The following is a 24,223-nucleotide window of genomic DNA, read 5'->3' as shown; positions in this document are numbered from 1 at the left end:
GAACCCCATGCAGGAAGTAATGGTCCTAGCTCCAGAACCCCATGCAGGAAGCAATGGTCCTAGCTCCAGAACCCCATGCAGGAAGCAATGGTCCTAGTTCCAGAACCCCATGCAGGAAGTAATGGTCCTAGCTCCAGAACCCCTTGTAGGAAGCAATGGTCCTAGTTCCAGAACCCCATGCAGGAAGCAATGGTCCTAGTTCCAGAACCCCATGCAGGAAGTAATGGTCCTAGTTCCAGAACCCCTTGTAGGAAGCAATGGTCCTAGTTCCAGAACCCCTTGTAGGAAGCAATGGTCCTAGTTCCAGAACCTCATGCAGGAATAAAGGAAGTAATGGTCCTAGCTCCAGAACCCCTTGTAGGAAGCAATGGTCCTAGTTCCAGAACCCCATGCAGGAATAAAGGAAGTAATGGTCCTAGTTCCAGAACCCCATGCAGGAAGTAATGGTCCTAGTTCCAGAACCCCTTGTAGGAAGCAATGGTCCTAGTTCCAGAACCCCTTGTAGGAAGCAATGGTCCTAGTTCCAGAACCCCATGCAGGAAGCAATGGTCCTAGTTCCAGAACCCCTTGTAGGAAGCAATGGTCCTAGTTCCAGAACCCCATGCAGGAAGCAATGGTCCTAGTTTCAGAACCCCTTGTAGGAAGTAATGGTCCTAGTTCCAGAACCCCATGCAGGAAGCAATGGTCCTAGTTCCAGAACCCCTTGTAGGAAGTAATGGTCCTAGTTCCAGAACCCCATGCAGGAAGCAATGGTCCTAGTTCCAGAACCCCATGAAGGAAGTAATGGTCCTAGCTCCAGAACCTCAAGCAGGAAGTAATGGTCCTAGCTCCAGAACCCATGCAGGAAGTAATGGTCCTAGCTCCAGAACCCCATGCAGGAAGCAATGGTCCTAGTTCCAGAACCCCATGCAGGAAGTAATGGTCCTAGCTCCAGAACCCCTTGTAGGAAGTAATGGTCCTAGCTCCAGAACCCCATGCAGGAAGCAATGGTCCTAGTTCCAGAACCCCATGCAGGAAGCAATGGTCCTAGTTCCAGAACCTCATGCAGGAATAAAGGAAGTAATGGTCCTAGTTCCAGAACCCCTTGTAGGAAGCAATGGTCCTAGTTCCAGAACCCCATGCAGGAATAAAGGAAGTAATGGTCCTAGCTCCAGAACCTCATGCAGGAAGTAATGGTCCTAGCTCCAGAACCTCATGAAGGAAGTAATGTTCCTAGTTCCAGAACCCCATGCAGGAAGTAATGTTCCTAGCTCCAGAACCACATGCAGGGGATGTCTGCAGCCAGGAGACTGTATGCATGCCATCTGTGTTTCTAATTAAAATGATCATTAATTGAAACATACAGTAGCCTTATTTTTTTAAATCTAAAAGCTCTCAAAAAAAGACAACCCACCTCTCATCAATAAAACAAAAGCAAAAAAAACAACAATTTAAAATAAATTCATACATTTCTACACAATTTATTTCATGGTCATTCAAGCCATTTCATGTCTGTCTTTGCTTGTAACAAACATTTTATTGCACTGTAAGTAATTTGAGATCCAAGTTACGAACTTTGAAATGCACAAACTGTCACTAATGTTCACTACCGTAGCCAGGTGTAGAGGTGCTATTGTGTGCTGCAGTTAGCCACCTACCAATAAAGGGCCCTTTCCCGTAGTAGACCATCAAAGCTAAGTATAATCTCTTTTATTACCGATCGAGACAAGGCAGGTTACTACAGACAAGACAACATTTACGTGAAAGGAAAACAGGGACACCAACTGACAGAGTTGCAGAACTACATCCATATCACTTCTGTTGAGCAACTCTTTACGCTAAGTGGAATCACCGATTAGTAGTTTAGACGATTGATCAAATGGGAAATGTACTAGCATCCGACTGTTGTCATGGAAACAGTTGACCAAATCCAAGCAGGTGATTTTTTTTATTTAACTAAGAAACAAATTCTTATTTACAATGACGGCTTACCTCAGCCAAACCCGGACAACACTGGGTTTGGCCGGGACTTCCAATCAGTGTCTATGCTTGACAGTAATATTCAGTGTGTTGTCCAGAAGTGTAGTGTCTATGCTTGATAGTAATATTCAGTGTGTTGTCCAGAAGTGTAGTATCTATGCTTGATAGTAATATTCAGTGTGTTGTCCAGAAGTGTAGTGTCTATGCTTGACAGTAATATTCAGTGTGTTGTCCAGAAGTGTAGTGTCTATGCTTGACAGTAATATTCAGTGTGTTGTCCAGAAGTGTAGTGTCTATGCTTGACAGTAATATTCAGTGTGTTGTCCAGAAGTGTAGTGTCTATGCTTGACAGTAATATTCAGTGTGTTGTCCAGAAGTGTAGTGTCTATGCTTGATAGTAATATTCAGTGTGTTGTCCAGAAGTGTAGTGTCTATGCTTGACAGTAATATTCAGTGTGTTGTCCAGAAGTGTAGTGTCTAAGCTTGATAGTAATATTCAGTGTGTTGTCCAGAAGTGTAGTGTCTATGCTTGACAGTAATATTCAATGTGTGGTACAGAAGTGTAGTGTCCCAGAATGTACAGAATGTTGTCCCAGTCCTCTTTAACGGCTGTCCGAAGTTGCTGGATACTGGAAGACGCTGTCATACACGTCGATACAGAGCATCCCAAACATGCTCAATGGGTAACATGTCTGGTGGGCATGCAGGCCATGGAAGAACTGGGACATTTTCAGCATCCAGGAACTGTGTCCAGATCCTTCCTGTCCTTGTCGACTTCCTGTCCTTGTTGTGTCTCTGTACCGGTAGACTTCCTGTCCTTGTTGTGTCTCTGCCTTCTCTGTACCGGTAGACTTCCTGTCCTTGTTGTGTCTCTGTACCGGTAGACTTCCTGTCATTGTTGTAAGGCTTGTGAACATTGGAGAGCGAAACTACCTGTAGCTTCCTTCGTGTAAAGACATAAAAATGGAATCCATGAGTTCATCGGACTCTGGGTAACTAGATAAAATGCTAGTATAATTTTTTAAGTTAAAAGACTTTGCAGATATAGTTAATATTAACTAATTTGCCTTGTAACATGTCCCTGTTGTGTCTGCACTCTCAAATCAAATGTTATTTGTCACATGCGCCAAATACAACAGGTATTAGGTGTGCTTACCCAAGGATCGTACCCTTTTGGATTAAATTTTTTGCCTAAAATGACATACCCAAATCTAAATGTAGGACCTGAAGCAAGGGCAGTGTGGAGTGCGTTTGAGATTGCGTCATCCGTGTGGATCTGTCGTGGCGGTATGCGAATTGGAATGGGGCTCGGGTTTCCGGCGTGATGGTGTTGATGTGATCCATGATCATGTGAAATTAGAAATTAAAATACAAGACCTCCTTCAAGACGATTTGACAAGAGATCCTCATGAAGCTGGTTGAGTGAACGCCAAGAGTGTGGAAAACTGTAAAAGCAAATAAGAGGCTACTTTGAAGAATCTAAAATATATTTTCATGTTGTTTAACACTTTTTTTTTTTGTTTACTATATGATTTCATGTGTTATTTTATAGTTGTGATGTCTTCACTATTATACTACAACGTAGAAAATAGTACAAATAAAGAAAACTCAACTTGAGACCGGAACTGTAGCCCCGAGGTATAATATTCTGCCCACATGAATTCATTTGTAGTCATACATGATTTAATGAAAAATCATTAAACATACATATTTAATAACAGACTCATAAACACAATAATTAAATCATGCTTCCCCGGCGCTCCACAGCTTCCCCGGCGCTCCACAGCTTCCCCGGCGCTCCACAGCTTCCCCGGCGCTCCACAGCTTCCCCGGGAAACTCCGTGTATTTTAGCCTCACACAGATGAAAGAGTAGCGGAGGAAGGAGTTCGCTGTAAAACGTTACGCGCTGTGGCAGTGCTTCGGCTCTGGGGTTATGTTCTGTGAGTCGTGTTCTCTCCTTGTGCCTCAGTCTCTGCCCTCTCTGTGTCCATGTATGCCTGGACAGACCTCCACAGGGCTTGGATGTTCCCCTCTCCGAACCCTGACGCACCTCTCCTCTCGATTAGCTCCAGGAAGAAGGTGTCCTCTGAGAAGATGGGCTGGGTGAACGCCTGGAGCAGGTATCTGTTTAGAGGGAATGAGAAGATGGGCTTGGTGAACGCCTGGAGCAGGTATCTGTTTAGAGGGAATGAGAAGATGGGCTTGGTGAACGCCTGGAGCAGGTATCTGAGAATGAGAAGATGGGCTTGGTGAACACCTGGAGCAGGTATCTGTTTAGAGTGAATGAGAAGATGGGCTTGGTGAACGCCTGGAGCAGGTATCTGGGAAATAGAAGATGGGCTTGGTGAACGCCTGGAGCAGGTATCTGTTTAGAGGGAATGAGAAGATGGGCTTGGTGAACGCCTGGAGCAGGTATCTGGGAAATAGAAGATGGGCTTGGTGAACGCCTGGAGCAGGTATCTGTTTAGAGGGAATGAGAAGATGGGCTTGGTGAACGCCTGGAGCAGGTATCTGTTTAGAGGGAATGAGAAGATGGACTTGGTGAACGCCTGGAGCAGGTATCTGTTTAGAGGGAATGAGAAGATGGGCTTGGTGAACGCCTGGAGCAGGTATCTGTTTAGAGGGAATGAGAAGATGGGCTTGGTGAACGCCTGGAGCAGGTATCTGTTTGGAGGGAATGAGAAGAGAGGAAAACATAGGTTAGATATATTGGGTAGCTTCGACCTCAGTCAGTCAGTAAAAGGACACTGGGTGTCTCACTTCCTTGAAGGTGGTTTCTGATCATCATTAGAAAACATTTATACTCTGACTGACCGGTCTCTACACTCTGACCTCTACACTCTGACCTCTACACTCTGACCTCTACACTCTGACCTCTACACTCTGACCTCTACACTCTGTGTTGTGATGAAGCAGAGCAGTAGACATACTGCGGTCTCACCAGAGCTGACATAAAGTACTATATTGAAAACCCACGACAGTCTTTAAAGAACACTAGCATTTGATACCTACAGGCTAATGAATCTGATACCTTTTCTTCTGCGTGTCCGTAGTCTGACAGGACGGGTCAGTCTGGACCTGGCACAGGTCTGTGTCCAGGAGGATGCTGTGCTGAGACAGCATCTGGGGGTCGTAACCTGCGTCCTCCATCTCTTGCTGCTTACCCACCTGCCACAGGACAGACACGGGGGTCAACGAGCACAGTGGTAGTAGACGTAACTTTCGACTTCCTGCCACAGGACAGACACAGTGGTAGTAGACATAACGTTCGACTTCCTGCCACAGGACAGACACAGGGGTCAACGAGCACAGTGGTAGTAGACGCAAAGTTCGACTTCCTGCCTGACTAGACGCGCAGGCGTTTCATTAACCAATGGTTGCGCGCGTGAGAGACGGACGGAAGCGCGTAAGAGACGGACGGACGCGCGTAAGAGACGGAAGGACAGACGCGCGTAAGAGACGGAAGGACGGACGCGCGTGAGAGACGGAAGGACGGACGCGCGTGAGGGACGGACGGACGCGTGTGAGAGACGGACGGACGGACGCGCGTGAGAGACGGAAGGACGGACGCGCGTGAGAGACGGACGGACGCGCGTGAGAGACGGACGGACGCGCGTGAGAGACGGACGGACGCGCGTGAGAGACGGACGGACGCGCGTGAGAGACGGACGGACGCGCGTGAGAGACGGAAGGACGGACGCGCGTGAGAGACGGAAGGACGGACGCGCGTGAGAGACGGAAGGACGGACGCGCGTGAGAGACGGAAGGACGGACGCGCGTGAGAGACGGAAGGACGGACGCGCGTGAGAGACGGAAGGACGGACGCGCGTGAGAGACGGACGCGCGTGAGAGACGGAAGGACGGACACGCGTGAGAGACGGAAGGACGGACACGCGTGAGAGACGGAAGGACGGACACGCGTGAGAGACGGAAGGACGGACGCGCGTGAGAGACGGAAGGACGGACGCGCGTGAGAGACGGAAGGACGGACGCGCGTGAGAGACGGAAGGACGGACGCGCGTGAGAGACGGACTGACGGACACGCGTGAGAGACGGACGGACGCGCGTGAGAGACGGACGGACGCGCGAGAGAGACGGACGGACGGACGCGCGAGAGAGACGGACGGACGGACGGACGGACGCGCGAGAGACGGAAGGACGGACGCGCGTGAGAGACGGAAGGACGGACGAGCGAGAGAGACGGAAGGACGGACGCGCGTGAGAGACGGACGGACATGAGTGAAGGAGATTGTAGATTATAAAAAGTGCGATAAAAAGTTAAATAAATGTATAATTATTAGGTGCAATCAATATGGTAGTAGCTACAATCTGCTCTCTGATTGGCTAAGGGGAAGTTTCACCATATTGCTTATCCCAATCAAATCCTCTAGGGGTTCCATTTGCGATGAGCCATTGAGTGCCATGGTGACCGAGTGAGACAAACCTCCGTGTAGTAGGCAGGCGGAGGAGAGAAGAAGTGGACTCCTGCCTGGCCCATGGTCTGTGCTGTGGAGACTATGTCCTGTGTGTACAATCCAATGTGCTGGATCCCTGGGCCTCCGTGCTGCTCCAGAAAGGTGTCCACCTGGTTACTGCCTGAAACAGACACCATTCAGACACCATTCAGACCGAGATAGACACCATTCAGGTCTCGGCAGGTGGTAATTAATTAGAATTCAAATTGGTCACGGGTAAATGCATTGGCTCTTTCTCTCAATCCATCATTTCCTCACATCGTCTCTCCTAACTAGAGGTTGACACCGGAAACAGGACACCCGCAGGATGTTACCCAACATCACAGCCAAGGACCCATCACTAACATTACAGCCAAGGACCCATCACTAACATTACAGCCAAGGTCCCATCACTAACATTACAGCCAAGGACCCATCACTAACATTACAGCCAAGGACCCATCACTAACATTACAGCCAAGGACCCATTACTAACATTACAGCCAAGGACCCATCACTAACATTACAGCCAAGGACCCATCACTAACATTACAGCCAAGGTCCCATCACTAACATTACAGCCAAGGACCCATCACTAACATTACAGCCAAGGACCCATCACTAACATTACAGCCAAGGACCCATTACTAACATTACAGCCAAGGACCCATCACTAACATTACAGCCAAGGACCCATCACTAACATTACAGCCAAGGACCCATCACTAACATTCCAGCCAAGGACCCATCACTAACATTCCAGCCAAGGACCCATCACTAACATCACAGCCAAGGACCCATCACAGCCAAGGACCCATCACTAACATTACAGCCAAGGACCCATCACCAACATAACAGCCAAGGACCCATCACAGCCAAGGACCCATCACTAACATTACAGCCAAGGACCCATCACTAACATTACAGCCAAGGACCCATCACTAACATTACAGTCAAGGTCCCATCACTAACATTACAGCCAAGGTCCCATCACTAACATTACAGCCAAGGACCCATTACTAACATTACAGCCAAGGACCCATCACTAACATTACAGCCAAGGTCCCATCACTAACATTACAGCCAAGGTCCCATCACTAACATTACAGCCAAGGTCCCATCACAGCCAAGGACCCATCACTAACATTACAGCCAAGGACCCATCACCAACATCACAGCCAAGGACCCATCACAGCCAAGGACCCATCACTAACATTACAGCCAAGGACCCATCACTAACATTACAGCCAAGGACCCATCACTAACATTACAGCCAAGGACCCATCACTAACATTACAGCCAAGGACCCATCACTAACATTACAGCCAAGGACCCATTACTAACATTACAGCCAAGGACCCATTACTAACATTACAGCCAAGGACCCATCACTAACATTACAGCCAAGGACCCATCACTAACATTACAGCCAAGGACCCATCACTAACATTCCAGCCAAGGACCCATCACTAACATTCCAGCCAAGGACCCATCACTAACATCACAGCCAAGGACCCATCACAGCCAAGGACCCATCACTAACATTACAGCCAAGGACCCATCACCAACATAACAGCCAAGGACCCATCACAGCCAAGGACCCATCACTAACATTACAGCCAAGGACCCATCACTAACATTACAGCCAAGGACCCATCACTAACATTACAGCCAAGGACCCATCACTAACATTACAGTCAAGGTCCCATCACTAACATTACAGCCAAGGTCCCATCACTAACATTACAGCCAAGGACCCATTACTAACATTACAGCCAAGGACCCATCACTAACATTACAGCCAAGGTCCCATCACTAACATTACAGCCAAGGTCCCATCACTAACATGACAGCCAAGGTCCCATCACTAACATTACAGCCAAGGACCCATCACTAACATTACAGCCAAGGACCCATCACCAACATCACAGCCAAGGACCCATCACAGCCAAGGACCCATCACTAACATTACAGCCAAGGACCCATCACTAACATTACAGCCAAGGACCCATCACTAACATTACAGCCAAGGACCCATCACAGCCAAGGACCCATCACTAACATTACAGCCAAGGACCCATCACTAACATTACAGCCAAGGACCCATCACTAACATTACAGCCAAGGACCCATCACTAACATTACAGCCAAGGACCCATCACTAACATTACAGCCAAGGACCCATCACTAACATTACAGCCAAGGACCCATCACTAACATTACAGCCAAGGACCCATCACTAACATTACAGCCAAGGACCCATCACTAACATTACAGCCAAGGACCCATCACTAACATCACAGCCAAGGACCCATCACAGCCAAGGACCCATCACTAACATTACAGCCAAGGTCCCATCACTAACATTACAGCCAAGGACCCATCACTAACATTACAGCCAAGGAAAGAACAACGTTTAAGCTAAATTTGATTGGTTTCTTTGTTGTCAAAGACAACTCCCAGTACACGACTTGTAAAAAAAAAAAAAAAATGTAATGCTGAGGTTTAATCAAATAGTCTACCAACAGAAGAGCTGGACAAGCGACATAGCTAAACCCCCAACTACTTTACCATCAAGCCCAATCAGCCTGAAGCAGCATAGCTAAACCCCCAACTACTTTACCATCAAGCCCAAGCAGCCTGAAGCAGCATAGCTAAACCCCCAACTACTTTACCATCAAGCCCAAGCAGCCTGAAGCAGCATAGCTAAACCCCCAACAACTTTACCATCAAGCCCAAGCAGCATAGCTAAACCCCCAACAACCTTACCATCAAGCCCAAGCAGCCTGAAGCAGCATAGCTAAACCCCCCAACGACTTTACCATCAAGCCCAAGCAGCATAGCTAAACCCCCCAACTACTTTACCATCAAGCCCAAGCAGCCTGAAGCAGCCTAGCCAAACCCCCAACAACCTTACCATCAAGCCCAAGCAGCCTGAAGCAGCATAGCTAAACCCCCAACAACCTTACCATCAAGCCCAAGCAGCCTGAAGCAGCATAGCTAAACCCCCCAACTACTTTACCATCAAGCCCAAGCAGCCTGAAGCAGCCTAGCTAAACCCCCAACAACCTTACCATCAAGCCCAAGCAGCCTGAAGCAGCATAGCTAAACCCCCCAACTACTTTACCATCAAGCCCAAGCAGCATAGCTAAACCCCCCCCAACAACTTTACCATCAAGCCCAAGCAGCATAGCTAAACCCCCCAACTACTTTACCATCAAGCCCAAGCAGCCTGAAGCAGCCTAGCTAAACCCACAACAACCTTACCATCAAGCCCAAGCAGCCTGAAGCAGCATAGCTAAACCCCCCCAACTACTTTACCATCAAGCCCAAGCAGCATAGCTAAACCCCCCAACTACTTTACCATCAAGCCCAAGCAGCATAGCTAAACCCCCCAACTACTTTACCATCAAGCCCAAGCAGCATAGCTAAACCCCCCAACTACTTTACCATCAAGCCCAAGCAACATAGCTAAACCCCCCAACTACTTTACCATCAAGCCCAAGCAGCCTAGCTAAACCCCCAACTACCTTACCATCAAGCCCAAGCAGCATAGCTAAACCCCCCAACAACTTTACCATCAAGCCCAAGCAGCCTCATAGCTAAACCCCCCAACTACTTTACCATCAAGCCCAAGCAGCCTCATAGCTAAACCCCCCAACAACTTTACCATCAAGCCCAAGCAGCCTCATAGCTAAACCCCCCAACTACTTTACCATCAAGCCCAAGCAGCCTGAAGCAGCATAGCTAAACCCCCCCAACTACTTTACCATCAAGCCCAAGCAGCCTGAAGCAACATAGCTAAACCCCCCAACTACTTTACCATCAAGCCCAAGCAGCCTCATAGCTAAACCCCCCAACAACTTTACCATCAAGCCCAAGCAGCCTGAAGCAGCATAGCTAAACCCCCCAACTACTTTACCATCAAGCCCAAGCAGCCTGAAGCAACATAGCTAAACCCCCCAACTACTTTACCATCAAGCCCAAGCAGCCTGAAGCAGCATAGCTAAACCCCCCAACAACCTTACCATCAAGCCCAAGCAGCCTGAAGCAGCATAGCTAAACCCCCCAACTACTTTACCATCAAGCCCAAGCAGCCTGAAGCAGCATAGCTAAACCCCCCAACAACCTTACCATCAAGCCCAAGCAGCCTGAAGCAGCATAGCTAAACCCCCAACTACTTTACCATCAAGCCCAAGCAGCCTAGCTAAACCCCCAACTACTTTACCATCAAGCCCAAGCAGCCTAGCTAAACCCCCCAACAACCTTACCATCAAGCCCAAGCAGCCTGAAGCAGCATAGCTAACCCCCCAACAACTTTACCATCAAGCCCAAGCAGCCTCATAGCTAAACCCCCCAACTACTTTACCATCAAGCCCAAGCAGCCTGAAGCAGCATAGCTAAACCCTCCAACTACTTTACCATCAAGCCCAAGCAGCCTGAAGCAGCATAGCTAAACCCCCCAACTACTTTACCATCAATCCCAAGCAGCATAGCTAAACCCCCAACTACCTTACCATCAAGCCCAAGCAGCCTCATAGCTGAACACCCCAACTACTTTACCATCAAGCCCAAGCAGCCTGAAGCAGCATAGCTAAACCCCCCAACTACTTTACCATCAAGCCCAAGCAGCCTGAAGCAACATAGCTAAACCCCCCAACTACTTTACCATCAAGCCCAAGCAGCCTGAAGCAGCATAGCTAAACCCTCCAACAACCTTACCATCAAGCCCAAGCAGCCTGAAGCAGCATAGCTAAACCCTCCAACTACTTTACCATCAAGCCCAAGCAGCCTGAAGCCTCATAGCTAAACCCCCCAACAACCTTACCATCAAGCCCAAGCAGCCTGAAGCCTCATAGCTAAACCCCCCAACAACTTTACCATCAAGCCCAAGCAGCCTGAAGCAGCATAGCTAAACCCTCCAACAACTTTACCGTCAAGCCCAAGCAGCCTGAAGCAGCATAGCTAAACCCCCCAACAACCTTACCATCAAGCCCAAGCAGCCTGAAGCAGCATAGCTAAACCCCCCAACAACCTTACCATCAAGCCCAAGCAGCCTGAAGCAGCATAGCTAAACCCCCCAACAACCTTACCATCAAGCCCAAATGAAACAAAAATAGATTGACTTGTGCTGCCGCTTTAGGTGTTCTTGTATTTATTTAGGTTGACGTTGTAAATGTTAATCTGTTGAAAATGTTAACATGTGCGCAGTGCTCAGGGTGTAGGCCACAGATTTACACTAGTAGTGAACAGATCATCCTGCAGGGGGCGCTGTCCTCATCCTCCAGCCACCTATTTAAGTCCTTTAGAATACTTCTCATCCAGAGAGATATAGGCCTGTGTAACCGATGTGAAATGGCTAGCTAGTTAGCGATGGTGCGGCGCTAATAGCAGGGTAGCCTAGTGGTTAGAGCGTTGGACTAGTAAATGGAAGGTTGCAAGTTCAAACCCCCGAGCTGACAAGGTATCTGTCGTTCTGCCCCTGAACAAGGCAGTTAACCCACTGTTCCTAGGCCGTCATTGAAAATAAGAATTTGTTCTTAACTGACTTGCCTAGTTAAATAAAGCTAAAAAAAAAATATATATATATATATATATATATATCGTTTCAATCTGTGACATCACTCGCTTTGAGAGGCCTTGAAGTAGTTGTTTCCCCTTTGCTCGGCAAGGGCCGCGGGTTTTGTGGTGCGACAGGTAACGATGCTTTGTGGGTGTCAGTTGTCGATGTGTGCAGAGGGTCCCTGGTTCGAGTCCAGGTAGGGACGATGAGTGGGACGGAAGCGAAAACTGTTACACCTACAGTCAGAACATTTAACTACAATTAGACAATACAACCACATATCACAGTCGCAATATTACATTATTTGTAATAGTTCTTAAACATAATAACCTACATATTTCTGCGCACGGGACCGGACGGACTTTTATCAGGAAGGGACAGGACAGTTCTGGGGTTATAGAACTGTTGCCGGATCAGGACAGTACAGGGGGAAATTTTTTGTTGACAGGACTGAATGTTCATTCCCGTGTCAACCTCTACTCCTAACCTCCTCAAATCCTATTAAAGATGAGGGACCAGTGGTTAAGGGCGCTGTACTGCAGCGCCAGCTGTGCCATCAGAGACTCTGGGTTCGCGCCTAGGCTCTGTCGTAACCGGCCGCGACCGGGAGGTCCGTGGGGCGACGCACAATTGGCCTAGCGTCGTCCGGGTTAGGGAGGGCTTGGTCGGTAGGGATGTCCTTGTCTCATCGTGCACCAGCGACTCCTGTGGGGGGCCGGGGTCGCCAGGTACACAGTGTTTCCTCCGACACATTGGTGTGGCTGGCTTCCGGGTTGGACGCGCGCTGTGTTAAGAAGCAGTACGGCTGGTTGGGTTGTGTATCGGAGGATGCATGACTTTCAACCTTCGTCTCTCCCGAGCCCGTACGGGAGTTGTAGCGATGAGACAAGATAGTAGCTACTACAACAATTGGATACCACGAAATTGGGGAGAAAAAGGGGTAAATCAAAAAAAAAAAAAAAAAAAAAAAAATGATGAGGGACCTTTGACCTTCCAAAATAGGTGAGAAAGAGGAGAAGATAGGATTTGAGGAAGCACGGAAAAACATTTTAAGAAATGAGCGGTATGACTCTCTGAAAGTGACGACCTTGGTCAGGCAGCGACTCCGCGATGACAAACTTGCAGTCCGGTTGTTGGTCATCTGTGAAGGGAAGCTTGATTCCGGTCTGGCTGCATTTCCAGTACTCCATGGCTGTGAGACGCAGTCCAATGCCCTCCGTGTTCAGAACATAGCCCTCGTCCACATCCTCATTACTAAGGGAAACAGACAGAGTACATTTATTTATTGTCCCAGGTGGGACATTTGTAAAAAGATGGGGGAAAACCCCAACACTTACAGAAAGAGCATCTATTTGTCTTCATTGTTGATCCCATAGACATGCTATTTAATTGGTTTTAAAATGCCTAATTACATGGTTTATCCTTATAGCGTAGCCTGGGTACCAAACCCAGTTTGTGCTATCATTCCACATGTTTGGCTTATGACACAGAGTGGCGTGACAGCACTAACAGGTCTGGTGCCCAACTCAAACAAAAAAAAAAATTATATACTCACAATAACTTTCATATCACATGATCAATAATCATCATCTAACAATTCATCATTTTCAAATTGCAGAATCATTACATAAAAATAAATAAAAAGCCACTTAACCTGTTAATGAAGAACCTGTGGAAGCCAAAGTGCCTCTCATACCAGCTCATCACTTGCGGTGTGCACCGTCTCGGACAAGCATAGGTGATGTGATCAAAATGAATGACTGGACAGGAAGACTCCGTACTATTAGACAACGGTGTGCCGTTTTCAACATCCTGAAACCCGGGTAAGAAACTCCCCTTGTATTTACTCGTGTCAATGAGCGTGTGGTTCACATTTCCCATGATTGATTTGACGACTGAATAGGTGACAATCCCTTTCTCGTCACACACCTCTGTCGGAGGCACCAAGAAATCGCAGCCAAGGTTGCGAAGGGACTTGAATGACCTTTCCACGTCTTCTACTTCGAAACAGACGTTAGACGCGGTGTCGACGGAATAGTGTGGGTTGACATCGTAGAGACATTTCGGATCCTTGTCGTTCTTTATCCCGGTTTGAATGTTGTTCGTCCATCCCGGTTCCGATTCTGAAGGAGAAATACCTCTCTTGCTCGATAGTGTTACTCCATTCAATGGTCTTTCATTGACGACGAAAACTGCCGCTCCTTTCCTGAAAGCCAACTGTTTTGACTTCTCCGTCAACCTCGCAACAAATAAATTAAACTTAAATTTAGAAACAAGTTCATACGCTATTTTATCCACGTTTGTAACGTGAAGTGAAATGTGGTGTAACCGGCTCAAGGAGGCTGCCATCTTGTTATGATGGTAGGCTGGCGTGTGTGTGTCACCGAAAAGAAAAATACTTTATATAGGATCCAGTTTGACAATTAATGCTGATACAATGCTAAATATAAATAACCCCCGCTTAAATAAAAATAACCAATCACTGTGTGTCTGACTGGGCCAGGCGAGTGTCGCTGCCGTTGGGCATTACATCTGTCAGTCTCTCTCCCAGCCAATGACATTTGGTCCAGTCCGTTCTAACTTCCGCTGGGCACCCCAGCTTCCCATCTCTGTTTCGCGGTGACATCTGGATATATAGGGGAGTGGAGCAACATGGACAAACAACAAGAGAAAACACGAAAAGCAGAGAGAGAAGAGGTTGAAATCCCTTGAGGCTGATGCAGCCAAATGTTATTTTTTTAAATAAGAAATTATTCAAACGTTGAACTCATTGTTATGCATGAATAGTTATGATAACTGACTAGTTAGTACTTAGCATTAACAAACTGGAGACGAACCACCGATGTAGACCATTTGTCTTGCGCAAGGATTTAATGACGGAAACAAAACCTACGAAAAATTAAAAATGTTGGTTGTGTGTTTCTTAAACTGCTGCATTGTCCAATTGGAATTAATATCATTCTAGTGGTGTCCTATTATATGAACATACTAACATTATATAATTCATATAATTAATATCATTCTAGTGGTGTCCTATTATATGAACATACTAACATTATATAATTCATACATTAATATCATTCTAGTGGTGTCCTATTATATGAACATACTAACATTATATAATTCATATAATTAATATCATTCTAGTGGTGTCCTATTATATGAACATACTAACATTATATAATTCATACATTAATATCATTCTAGTGGTGTCCTATTATATGAACATACTAACATTATATAATTCATATAATTAATATAATTCTAGTGGTGTCCTATTATATGAACATACTAACATTATATAATTAATACATTAATATTATACTAACATTATATAATGAATATATTAATATTATACTAACATTATATAATGAATATATTAATATCATTCTAGTGGTGTATGGTATCCTATTATATGAACATACTAACATATAATTAATAAATTAATATTATACTAACATGATATAATTAATACATGAATATTATACTAACATTATATAACTAATACATTAATATTATACTAACATTATACTTTGTATTTAATGTTATAATATTATACTCATTTATATGAATTACTCATCCAGGGTGAGGATAGTAGCCTAGTGGTTGGACTAGTAACTGGAAGGTTGCAAGTTCAAATCCCTGAGCTGACAAGTTGTTCTGCCCCTGAACAAGGCAGTTAAACCACTAGGCCGTCATTGTAAATAAGAATTTGTTCTTAACTGACTTGCCTCGTTAAATCAAGGTACAAAAATAAATAGTGCATCTGCAGTAGACAGATGTAAACTGAGTCAGAGCCAGGATGCCACCCCAGTTGTTGTATTATTTTAAGAGGACACATTTCTTCCTGTATTCTACTGGTCAGGTGGTTCCTAAGATTCTTGCTACCAGTGACATTGCGCCAATATGTCCTCCTTCTAGCCAGCCTCCTCCTAAGAGCTTGTTCTATTCTACTAAAAGTTATTGTTATAAATTTTGTTCAGTAAACTTGTTTACATAAAGTGTTGTGTGGGTGGCTGGTATTTTTCATTCCCAGTCCGTCCCTCAGGGTCTCTATGCTGCTCCCTGCTCAGAGCAGTCGTCTCTCAGGGTCTCTATGCTGCTCCCTGCTCAGAGCAGTCGTCTCTCAGGGTCTCTATGCTGCTCCCTGCTCAGAGCAGTCGTCTCTTAGGGTCTCTATGCTGCTCCCTGCTCAGAGCAGTCGTCTCTCAGGGTCTCTATGCTGCTCCCTGCTCAGAGCAGTCGTCTCTCAGGGTCTCTATGCTGCTCCCTGCTCAGAGCAGTCGTCTCTCAGGGTCTCTATGCTGCTCCCTGCTCAGAGCAGTCGTCTCTCAGGGTCTCTATGCTGCTCCCTGCTCAGAGCAGTCGTCTCTCAGGGTCTCTATGCTGCTCCCTGCTCAGAGCAGTCGTCTCTCAGGGTCTCTATGCTGCTCCCTGCTCAGAGCAGTCGTCTCTCAGGGCCTCTATGCTGCTCCCTGCTCAGAGCAGTCGTCTCTCAGGGTCTCTATGCTGCTCCCTGCTCAGAGCAGTCGTCTCTCAGGGTCTCTATGCTGCTCCCTGCTCAGAGCAGTCATCTCTCAGGGTCTCTATGCTGCTCCCTGCTCAGAGCAGTCGTCTCTCAGGGTCTCTATGCTGCTCCCTGCTCAGAGCAGTCGTCTCTCAGGGTCTCTATGCTGCTCCCTGCTCAGAGCAGTCGTCTCTCAGGGCCTCTATGCTGCTCCCTGCTCAGAGCAGTCGTCTCTCAGGGTCTCTATGCTGTTCCCTACTGATAGGTCATCTCTCAGGGTCTCTATGCAGTTCCCTACTGATAGGTCATCTCTCAGGGTCTCTATGCTGCCCCCTACTGATAGGTCATCTCTTAGGGTCTCTATGCGTTCCCCTGCTCAGACGTTGCATGCATCAACCAACAGCTCCTGGATAGGTATGTTACATATCAGCTGACCAGTGACCAGATCATATACTGTAATATAGTAATCTGATCCCCGACTGCACAGTCAATGAGGTGGCACGCAACCATTGGTTGATGCAATGCAATGCCTGCAGATCTATTTGGGTAGGATCTCGACCCCCACTTCCTCCCAAAACAGCCCTAGAGCTCTACCCCATTCTTGGAGCATGCAGGTCCCTAGTCTAGTCATGTGACGTGTTTCCTGGGAAAACAGAGGGAGAAAGATAAAATGTTTAGTTCAAACTGAACCAAAACCATTGTACTAATTAATCCACAAAGCCATCAAGGTTTTATGCCCTTTAAAACAGCCCTTTCACCCTTCAATGGACTGATTTTGGACAGGGCATCTGTCTGTATTCACTCTCACATTTCTTCTCCTCTCCTCTCCTCACTCTCACCCCTCGTTCCTCCTCTCCTCTCATCTCTCGTTCCTCTTCTCCTCTCTTCACACTCTCCCTCGCTCCTCCTCTCCTGTCATCTCTCGTTCCTCTTCTCCTCTCTTCACACTCTCCCTCATTCCTCTTCTCCTCTCATCTCTCGTTCCTCCTCTCCTCTCTTCACACTCTCCCTCATTCCTCTTCTCCTCTCATCTCTTGTTCCTCATCTCCTCTCTTCACACTCTCCCTCATTCCTCTTCTCCTCTCATCTCTTGTTCCTCATCTCCTCTCTTCACACTCTCCCTCATTCCTCTTCTCCTCTCATCTCTTGTTCCTCATCTCCTCTCTTCACACTCTCCCTCATTCCTCTTCTCCTCTCATCTCTTGTTCCTCATCTCCTCTCTTCACACTCTCCCTCATTCCTCTTCTCCTCTCATCTCTTGTTCCTCATCTCCTCTCTTCACACTCTCCCTCATTCCTCTTCTCCTCTCATCTCTTGTTCCTCATCTCCTCTCTTCACACTCTCCCTCATTCCTCCAATCCTCCAATTGTTGTGCTGTGTTCACTTTTACAGGAAGGTGGTCGCGGCGGCCCTTCTTTTTGCCATCGGACCTTGTCATCGAAGTCTGGCATTCTCTGGATTTATAGTGCTTTCAAGACAACTGGGAACTCTATTATGACGTCAGTGATCTTCAGGTCGGAGTTCTAGAAGGAGGCTCGAGTTCTCGACTTGGAATTCCGATTTGAATGACCGTTCACAACGTATTTTCACAGTGGGATCTTGTTTTTTTTTCAGAGTTCCCAGTTGTCTTGAACTCACTAAAGTCTGAGATTTCCCAGTTCCGAGTTCCCAGTTGTCTTGAACTCACTAAAGTCTGAGATTTCCCAGTTCCGAGTTCCCAGTTGTCTTGAACTCACTAAAGTCTGAGATTTCCCAGTTCAGAGTTTCCAATTGTTTTGAATGCGTCAGAAATCAAACTGGATTGACAGCGTGGCCAATGTAGTCAACCTTTTCTGGCCCATGGGTGTTGCACGTGAATGTTTATCCTTTTAAGATTGGAAAAGAGACTCTTAAACCCAGACGTAGAGCACACACCCTCTCCACTGAATAGCAGGCTAGTGATTGCTTTGTAATGCTTGCAGTTAGCCACGGATTCCTTCCAAACCACTCAATGTTGAATTTGCGATTTCCAACTTGTTGTGTAATGTTCATGTCCAATGTCCGATGAACACCGATTAGGTTTTATCTAGACTTTCTCTTCATATGATGGAGTTTCTTCACGAGTTCCCAGTTGTCTTGAACTCACTGAAGTCAGATTTTGCAGGTCCGAGTGAAGTTGTATTGGGTGTGACATAAATCATGCTTCAATAACAGCATGGCCAATGTTGAATTTTTTATCATTTTCAGCTTGGAAAAGAGACCCTTAATCCCAGAATTGAGACAAGACAGCCACTCCACTGAATAGCAGGCTAGTGATTGCTTTGCAATGCTTGCAGTTAGTCACTGATTCCTTCAAAACCTTGTTGAATTTGCGATTTCCAACTTGTGTAATGTTTATGTCCAATGCACGATGAGCACCGAAATGCCTATAATTTCTTATTTCTCTTCATATGACAAGGATTGAAAAGGATGTGCCAGTAGATAGTTGACTTGATTCACGATGATGGCTGCTAGCTACGATTTTGAAAGTATGATGTTGACATGATCAGTCCAATCAAAGCTACTGTAGATATAACGTGATTTGACATCATTTTATCTGTGGCCAATGACCTTGAGCCTTCTTGGATGGGCACCTCTAATGTAACTCAGCAGCATCAAAGGGGCTTGAATTTTTGAGCTCTCCCTGTGGATTTGGCGGTGACGTAGTGTCCCCATGAGTGACAGAACACTGAGCCAATCACGGCGCAACTAGAGAACATTACCAACCCCTTTGCTCTGTATTTTCCACCCGCTGCAGAATGCTGTAGTAGCCATGCTGGATAAGTGTGCCTTGAATTCTAAATAAATCACAGACAGTGTCACCAGCAAAGCACCCACACACCATCAGACCTCCTCCTCCATGCTTCACGGTGGGAACCACACATGCAGAGATCATCCGCTCACCTACTCTGTGTCTCACAAAGACACGGTGGTTGGAACAAAAAATCTCACATTTGGACTCATCAGACGAAAAGACAGATTTCCACCGTTCTAATGTTCATTGCGTGTGTTTCTTGGCCCAAGCAAGTCTCTTCTTCTGATTGGTGTCCTTTAGTAGTGGTTTCTTTGCAGCAATTGGACCATGAAGGCCTGATTCATGCAGTCTCAGAACAGTCTCAACAGTTGACGTTGAGATGTGTCTGTTACTTGAACTCTGTGAAGCATTTATTTGGGCTGCAATTACAGAGGCTGGTAACTCTAATGAACTTATCCTCCACAGCAGAGGTAACTCTAGGTCTTCATTTCCTGTGGCTGTCCTCATGAGAGTCAGTTTCATCACAGCACTTCATGGTTTTTGCGAGTGCACTTGAAGAAACTTTCAAAGTTCTTGAAATTTTCCGGATTGACTGACCTTCATGCCTTAAAGTAATGATGGACTGTTGTTTCTCTTTGCTTATTTGAGCTGTTCTTGCCATAATATGGACTTGGTATTTTACCAAATAGGGATATATTCTGTATACCACCCATACCTTGTCACAAGATAACTGATTGGCTCAAACGTATTAAGAAGGAAAGAAAGTCCACAAATGAACGTTTAACAAGGCACACCTGTTAATTAAAATGCATTCCAGGTGATTATCTCCTGAAGCTGGTTGAGAGAATGCCAAGAGTGTGCAAAGCTGGCATCAAGACAAAGGGTGGCTACTTTGAAGAATCTCAAATATAAAATATATTTTGATTAACACTTTTTTTGGTTACTACATGATTCCATATGTGTTATTTCATAGTTTTGATGTCTTCACTATTATTCTACAATGTAGAAAATAGATTTAAACAAAGAAAAACCTTTGAATGAGTAGGTGTTCTAGAACCCTGGAATGAGTAGGTGTTCTAGAACCCTGGAATGAGTAGGTGTTCTAGAACCCTGGAATGAGTAGGTGTGTCCAAACTTTTGACTGGTACTGTTTATATATATATATATATATATATATATATATATTTTTTTTTTAGCTAAACAGGTGAGCATTTTGAAGTGTCACAGTGGTTCTTTTAGAAAAAATGTAACTTGCAAGAATATGGACATTTCCCAGAGAGGAAGTGGCGAAGTGAGAAGATTTGTCTGCCCGTGCCAGTTAAGTCCCTTTTTTATATGGAGGTCTAGAAGAGAGGGTCGAATTACATGAGGATTATACGATCTAATTAAAGTTTTGTAATGTTTAGGTTGCACGTGACTTGGGAACTTTGAGAAAAATGATTTAGGGGTTATCTAGTTTGGGCAAAAGACCGTCCTCCGTCCTCTCTCCTCTGTGACCCTGAAACCGATAAGTGTTTAAGTGGTCGAGGAGTTTGTAAATGGAAAATTGTCCTCCCCTTCTCGGTAGCCACCTTTCATCGAGGATACTCGATGTGTATCCAGCAGGAGGTGAGCAGATCTAATTGATAAAAGGCCTTGGTTGTGACCGTCGTTCACACATGTACCCAGTGGTGGAAAAAGTACCCAGCTGTCATACTTGAGTAAAAGTAAAGATACCTTAATAAAAACAAATGACTCAAGTAAAAGTGAAAGTCACCCAGTAAAATACTACTTGAGTAAAAGTTTTTTAAAAAGTATCTGTTTTTAAATTATTATTATTTTTTTTAATTGTACCCCTTTTTCCCCCCAATTTCGTGGTATCCAATTGTTGTAGTACCTACTATCTTGTCTCATTGCTACAACTCCCGTACGGGCTCGGGAGAGACGAAGGCTGAACGTCATGCGTCCTCCGATACACAACCCAACCAGCCGTACTGCTTCTTAACACAGCACGCATCCAACCCGGAAGCCAGCCGCACCAATGTGTCGGAGGCTACACCGTGCCCCTGGCAACCTTGGTACTCTATATTGGAGTAAAAGTACTCTATATTGGAGTAAAAGTACTCTATATTGGAGTAAAAGTACTCTATATTGGAGCAAAAGTACTCTATATTGGAGTAAAAGTACTCTATATTGGAGTAAAAGTACTCTATATTGGAGTAAAAGTACTCTATATTGGAGTAAAAGTACTCTATATTGGAGTAAAAGTACACAGATAATGTAAATGCTACACATCAAATTCCTGATATTAAGAAAACTAGACAGACAGGCACTCCAACACTCCAAACATAATTTACTAACGCAGTATTTTGTATTTAGTGAGTCTGCCAGATCAGAGGCAGTAGGGATGACAATGTTATATTGATAGGTGTGTGAATTGGACCATATTGCTGTCCTGCCTGAGCGTTTGAAATGTAACAAGTACCTTTTTAAGTGTCAGGGAAAATGTATGGAGTAAAAAGTACATTATCTTCTTTAGGAATGTAGTGGAGTGAAAGTAAAAGTTGTAAAAAATATAAATAGTAAATTAAATTACAGATACACCCAAAAAATACTTAAGTACTACTTTAAAGTTGATTTACTTAATTACTTTACACACCTTTGTGAATCTGCCCTCTCATTGGCGAGAATCGTCCCACCTGATCTCGCCTCCTGCCTGCCTTCCTTCCTTCCTTCTTTGAGGACATGTATTTCCATCGTTAGAGCGGTCACTTAACTATCTTATATGATCTTTGCATTTCCCCCCCCTCAATCTTCTTCTTCATCTCTGCCTGACTACAATCAAAAAAAGGTGTATTGCCGCCACCTATTGGGTGGGGTGAAAACAAACACTTTAACGCAGAATGAGGACTGGGGGAAAGGTGAAACACATCCTCAAAATATCTATGTACTACCAAAGAATCTGTGGTACTACTCCTTCCGTCAGATTAAAACGTCTTTCCCCTCTATCTTCGTCGCAGCCAATAAAAACACAGGCGATTTTTTTTATGGCTCGGCATTCCGAGAGGAGAGACCTCTGAGCTTCTCAGCCAATGGTTTTTGAGGTGGCGAGGAGAAATGACGCAAGGGGAGAACATCTCGCGTCCTCTCTCTTCTACATTTATGTCAGTTAGCAGACGCTCTTTTCCAGACCGACTTACAGTAGTGAGTGCATACATTTTCATTTTTTATTTTTTCGTACTGGGCCCCGTGGCAATTGAACCCACAACCCTGAGGTTTCAAGCGCCATGCTCTACCAACTGCACACGGGACCTTCACTTCTCACCCCCTTCTCGAAACCCATTGGATGACAAAACCAGAGGTCCCGCCCCTCTGACCTTGTCCTCCAATGGGTTTTGAGAAGGAGGCGAGGAGAGGGAGGATTACAAGGAGAATGCTATTGAGACTCTCCAAAGGAATTGCAATTGTGATATTACCTAGGGGTCTTTTCCGAGATGCGGTTCATTTGGCTACGTTCAACTAAAATAACCGTTCATTTGGCTACGTTCAGCTAAAATGACCGTTAATTTGGCTCATAAACGGCACTTCGTTCAGTAGGTATATTGCTTAAAAATGAAGCTACCTAAAACCGTTAAAAAAAGTACACATCTTCAATGTAAAGCCCAAAAAGTTGCCCGACGTCATGTCAGATCCTGACATATGACTTCAAATACATTTCACCTGACCAAATGATGTAGATGCCCTGCAAAATAAATGGAGAAACAAGCACTGCAAAAAAATGCGTGTGGTGTGGAACAGAATGTGAGTATCCTCACAAACGATTGTTCTTGTGGTGAAGAATTACTATCTTCAGATACTTTTTTTTGTTTTATAATTTATCTGCAGTTAAAAATCGTCGTAACAGTAAGCAAATGAGAGAGTCAAATGAACCGACCTTTCACAAATGCAATTCGGTTCCCGTCGTTCATCAAAAAAGGATCCGTTCACAAGAAAAAAAAAAAAGAACCGATCGTTGCTGTTCGCGAACGATTCATCCCCACTAACCATGGAGTCCAGATTCACAACATGATATAAAGAGCGAAACGGAAGGGAGCTTTACACTATAACACAGTCCCCTTTTTATTTATTTTTCTCCCATATAGTTTACAGTGGGCAAAGATAAACATGTGAGAGAGAAAAAGGAGGGTCAAGAAATCCACTGGAAGAACGGACTAGAAAGGCAGGACTGAACGATTCAGGTTTGTTATGTTGTCTGGACCGAGGAGGAGGAAAAGTACACAGGGAAAGATACGATTCATCAATGAGTTAGGTAGCTAGGTAACTAGGTGACCATAGTTTTAGTAGCTAATGACAACGATCAATTGATCGACGACAAAAGACAATGTTGTTCATTATTGAGTATAATAGGATTAGCTAGCTAGTAGCTAACGTTAGCTAATGTTAATAGATTGGCAAAGCTAGCTAGCAAGCTAACCGTCCGCTAACTAGCTAGCGTAGCTAGCGTAGCTAACTAGTTAGTTAACATCGAACAATATCCTTTTAAAAAACCGGGGACGTTGAGGGGGGGGGGTGTTTATTTCAATATTTCACCCCCGACACAGACGGTAAAACAACAACAACATGGCTGTCCGTGTTTCAAACCCCGACAGGTGGTGTCTCCGTAACAAAAAGCGAACTAGTTAGCATTTCGCGCTAGCTAACGTTAATGGTGGTGGGGGGGGTTTGAGTTGCTTGGCAAAGCTACAGTGTTTAGTCCTGGTACTGAAGTCTGTGGTGGGCCCCTTAGCTACTAGCTAGACAGTATGTCCTGAGTTGGGAGTGTACGGAACATGAAATTGTCCTCGGTAAGCTTTAAAAAAAAAAACGGAATGAAATGCAGATAAATGTGTCGTCTTTCCAAACATTTAGTATTATTATCTTATTGTCTGTTCAGCTAAAAAGGTTTACCCTATCCATATTTGTTATTTTATATATATTTTTTTATGGT

At 45.3% G+C, this 24,223-nt stretch overlaps 2 protein-coding genes across 6 annotated transcripts in view; one reads left to right on the top strand and one right to left on the bottom strand.

Moving 5' to 3' along the window:
* Window positions 1-3,623: 3,623 nt before the first annotated feature.
* LOC110517872 (4-hydroxyphenylpyruvate dioxygenase-like protein) lies at window positions 3,624-14,596 on the bottom strand. Of its 3 annotated transcripts, none has more exons than XM_036960852.1 (5): window positions 13,632-14,578; window positions 13,065-13,231; window positions 6,405-6,556; window positions 4,992-5,128; window positions 3,624-4,084 (listed from the first exon to the last, which is right to left on the bottom strand). In XM_036960852.1, exons 1-5 carry the CDS (start codon window positions 14,324-14,326, stop codon window positions 3,892-3,894), a joined length of 1,344 nt encoding a protein of 447 aa, XP_036816747.1. In that variant the 5' UTR covers window positions 14,327-14,578; the 3' UTR covers window positions 3,624-3,891. The 3 variants fall into 3 exon arrangements, with proteins under 3 accessions (XP_036816747.1, XP_036816749.1, XP_036816748.1); XM_036960854.1 differs by having other exon boundaries at window positions 3,950-4,084; window positions 4,973-5,128; window positions 13,632-14,587; XM_036960853.1 differs by lacking the exon at window positions 3,624-4,084 and adding an exon at window positions 4,105-4,376 and having other exon boundaries at window positions 13,632-14,596.
* The window catches only part of LOC110510773 (ubiquitin thioesterase ZRANB1), a 67,351-nt gene continuing 56,803 nt past the window's right edge, over window positions 13,676-24,223 (top strand). Inside the window, exon 1 of one of the 3 annotated variants that reach the window (XM_036960851.1) lies at window positions 13,676-13,800. The gene's annotated coding sequence lies outside the window, so the exon portion shown is untranslated. The other 2 variants (XM_036960849.1, XM_036960850.1) reach the window with 2 other exon arrangements.

The sequence above is a fragment of the Oncorhynchus mykiss genome, chromosome 23 (genome assembly GCF_013265735.2).
Source record: "Oncorhynchus mykiss isolate Arlee chromosome 23, USDA_OmykA_1.1, whole genome shotgun sequence".
Taxonomy (NCBI): Eukaryota; Metazoa; Chordata; class Actinopteri; order Salmoniformes; family Salmonidae; genus Oncorhynchus; species Oncorhynchus mykiss.
The sequence above is the reverse complement of the archived record's forward strand: the minus strand, read 5'-3'. Positions and strand labels throughout refer to the sequence as shown.

Coding starts and splice junctions, on each gene's coding strand:
- LOC110517872 (XM_036960852.1), bottom strand. CDS start 14,326: ATGGCAGCCTCCTTGAGCCGGTTACACCACATTTCACTTCACGTTACA. Junction 13,232..13,631: donor CACAGGTTCTTCATTAACAG/GTTAAGTGGCTT, acceptor TGTTTCCCTTAG/TAATGAGGATGTGGACGAGG. Junction 4,085..4,991: donor ACGGACACGCAGAAGAAAAG/GTATCAGATTCA, acceptor CCCTCTAAACAG/ATACCTGCTCCAGGCGTTCA.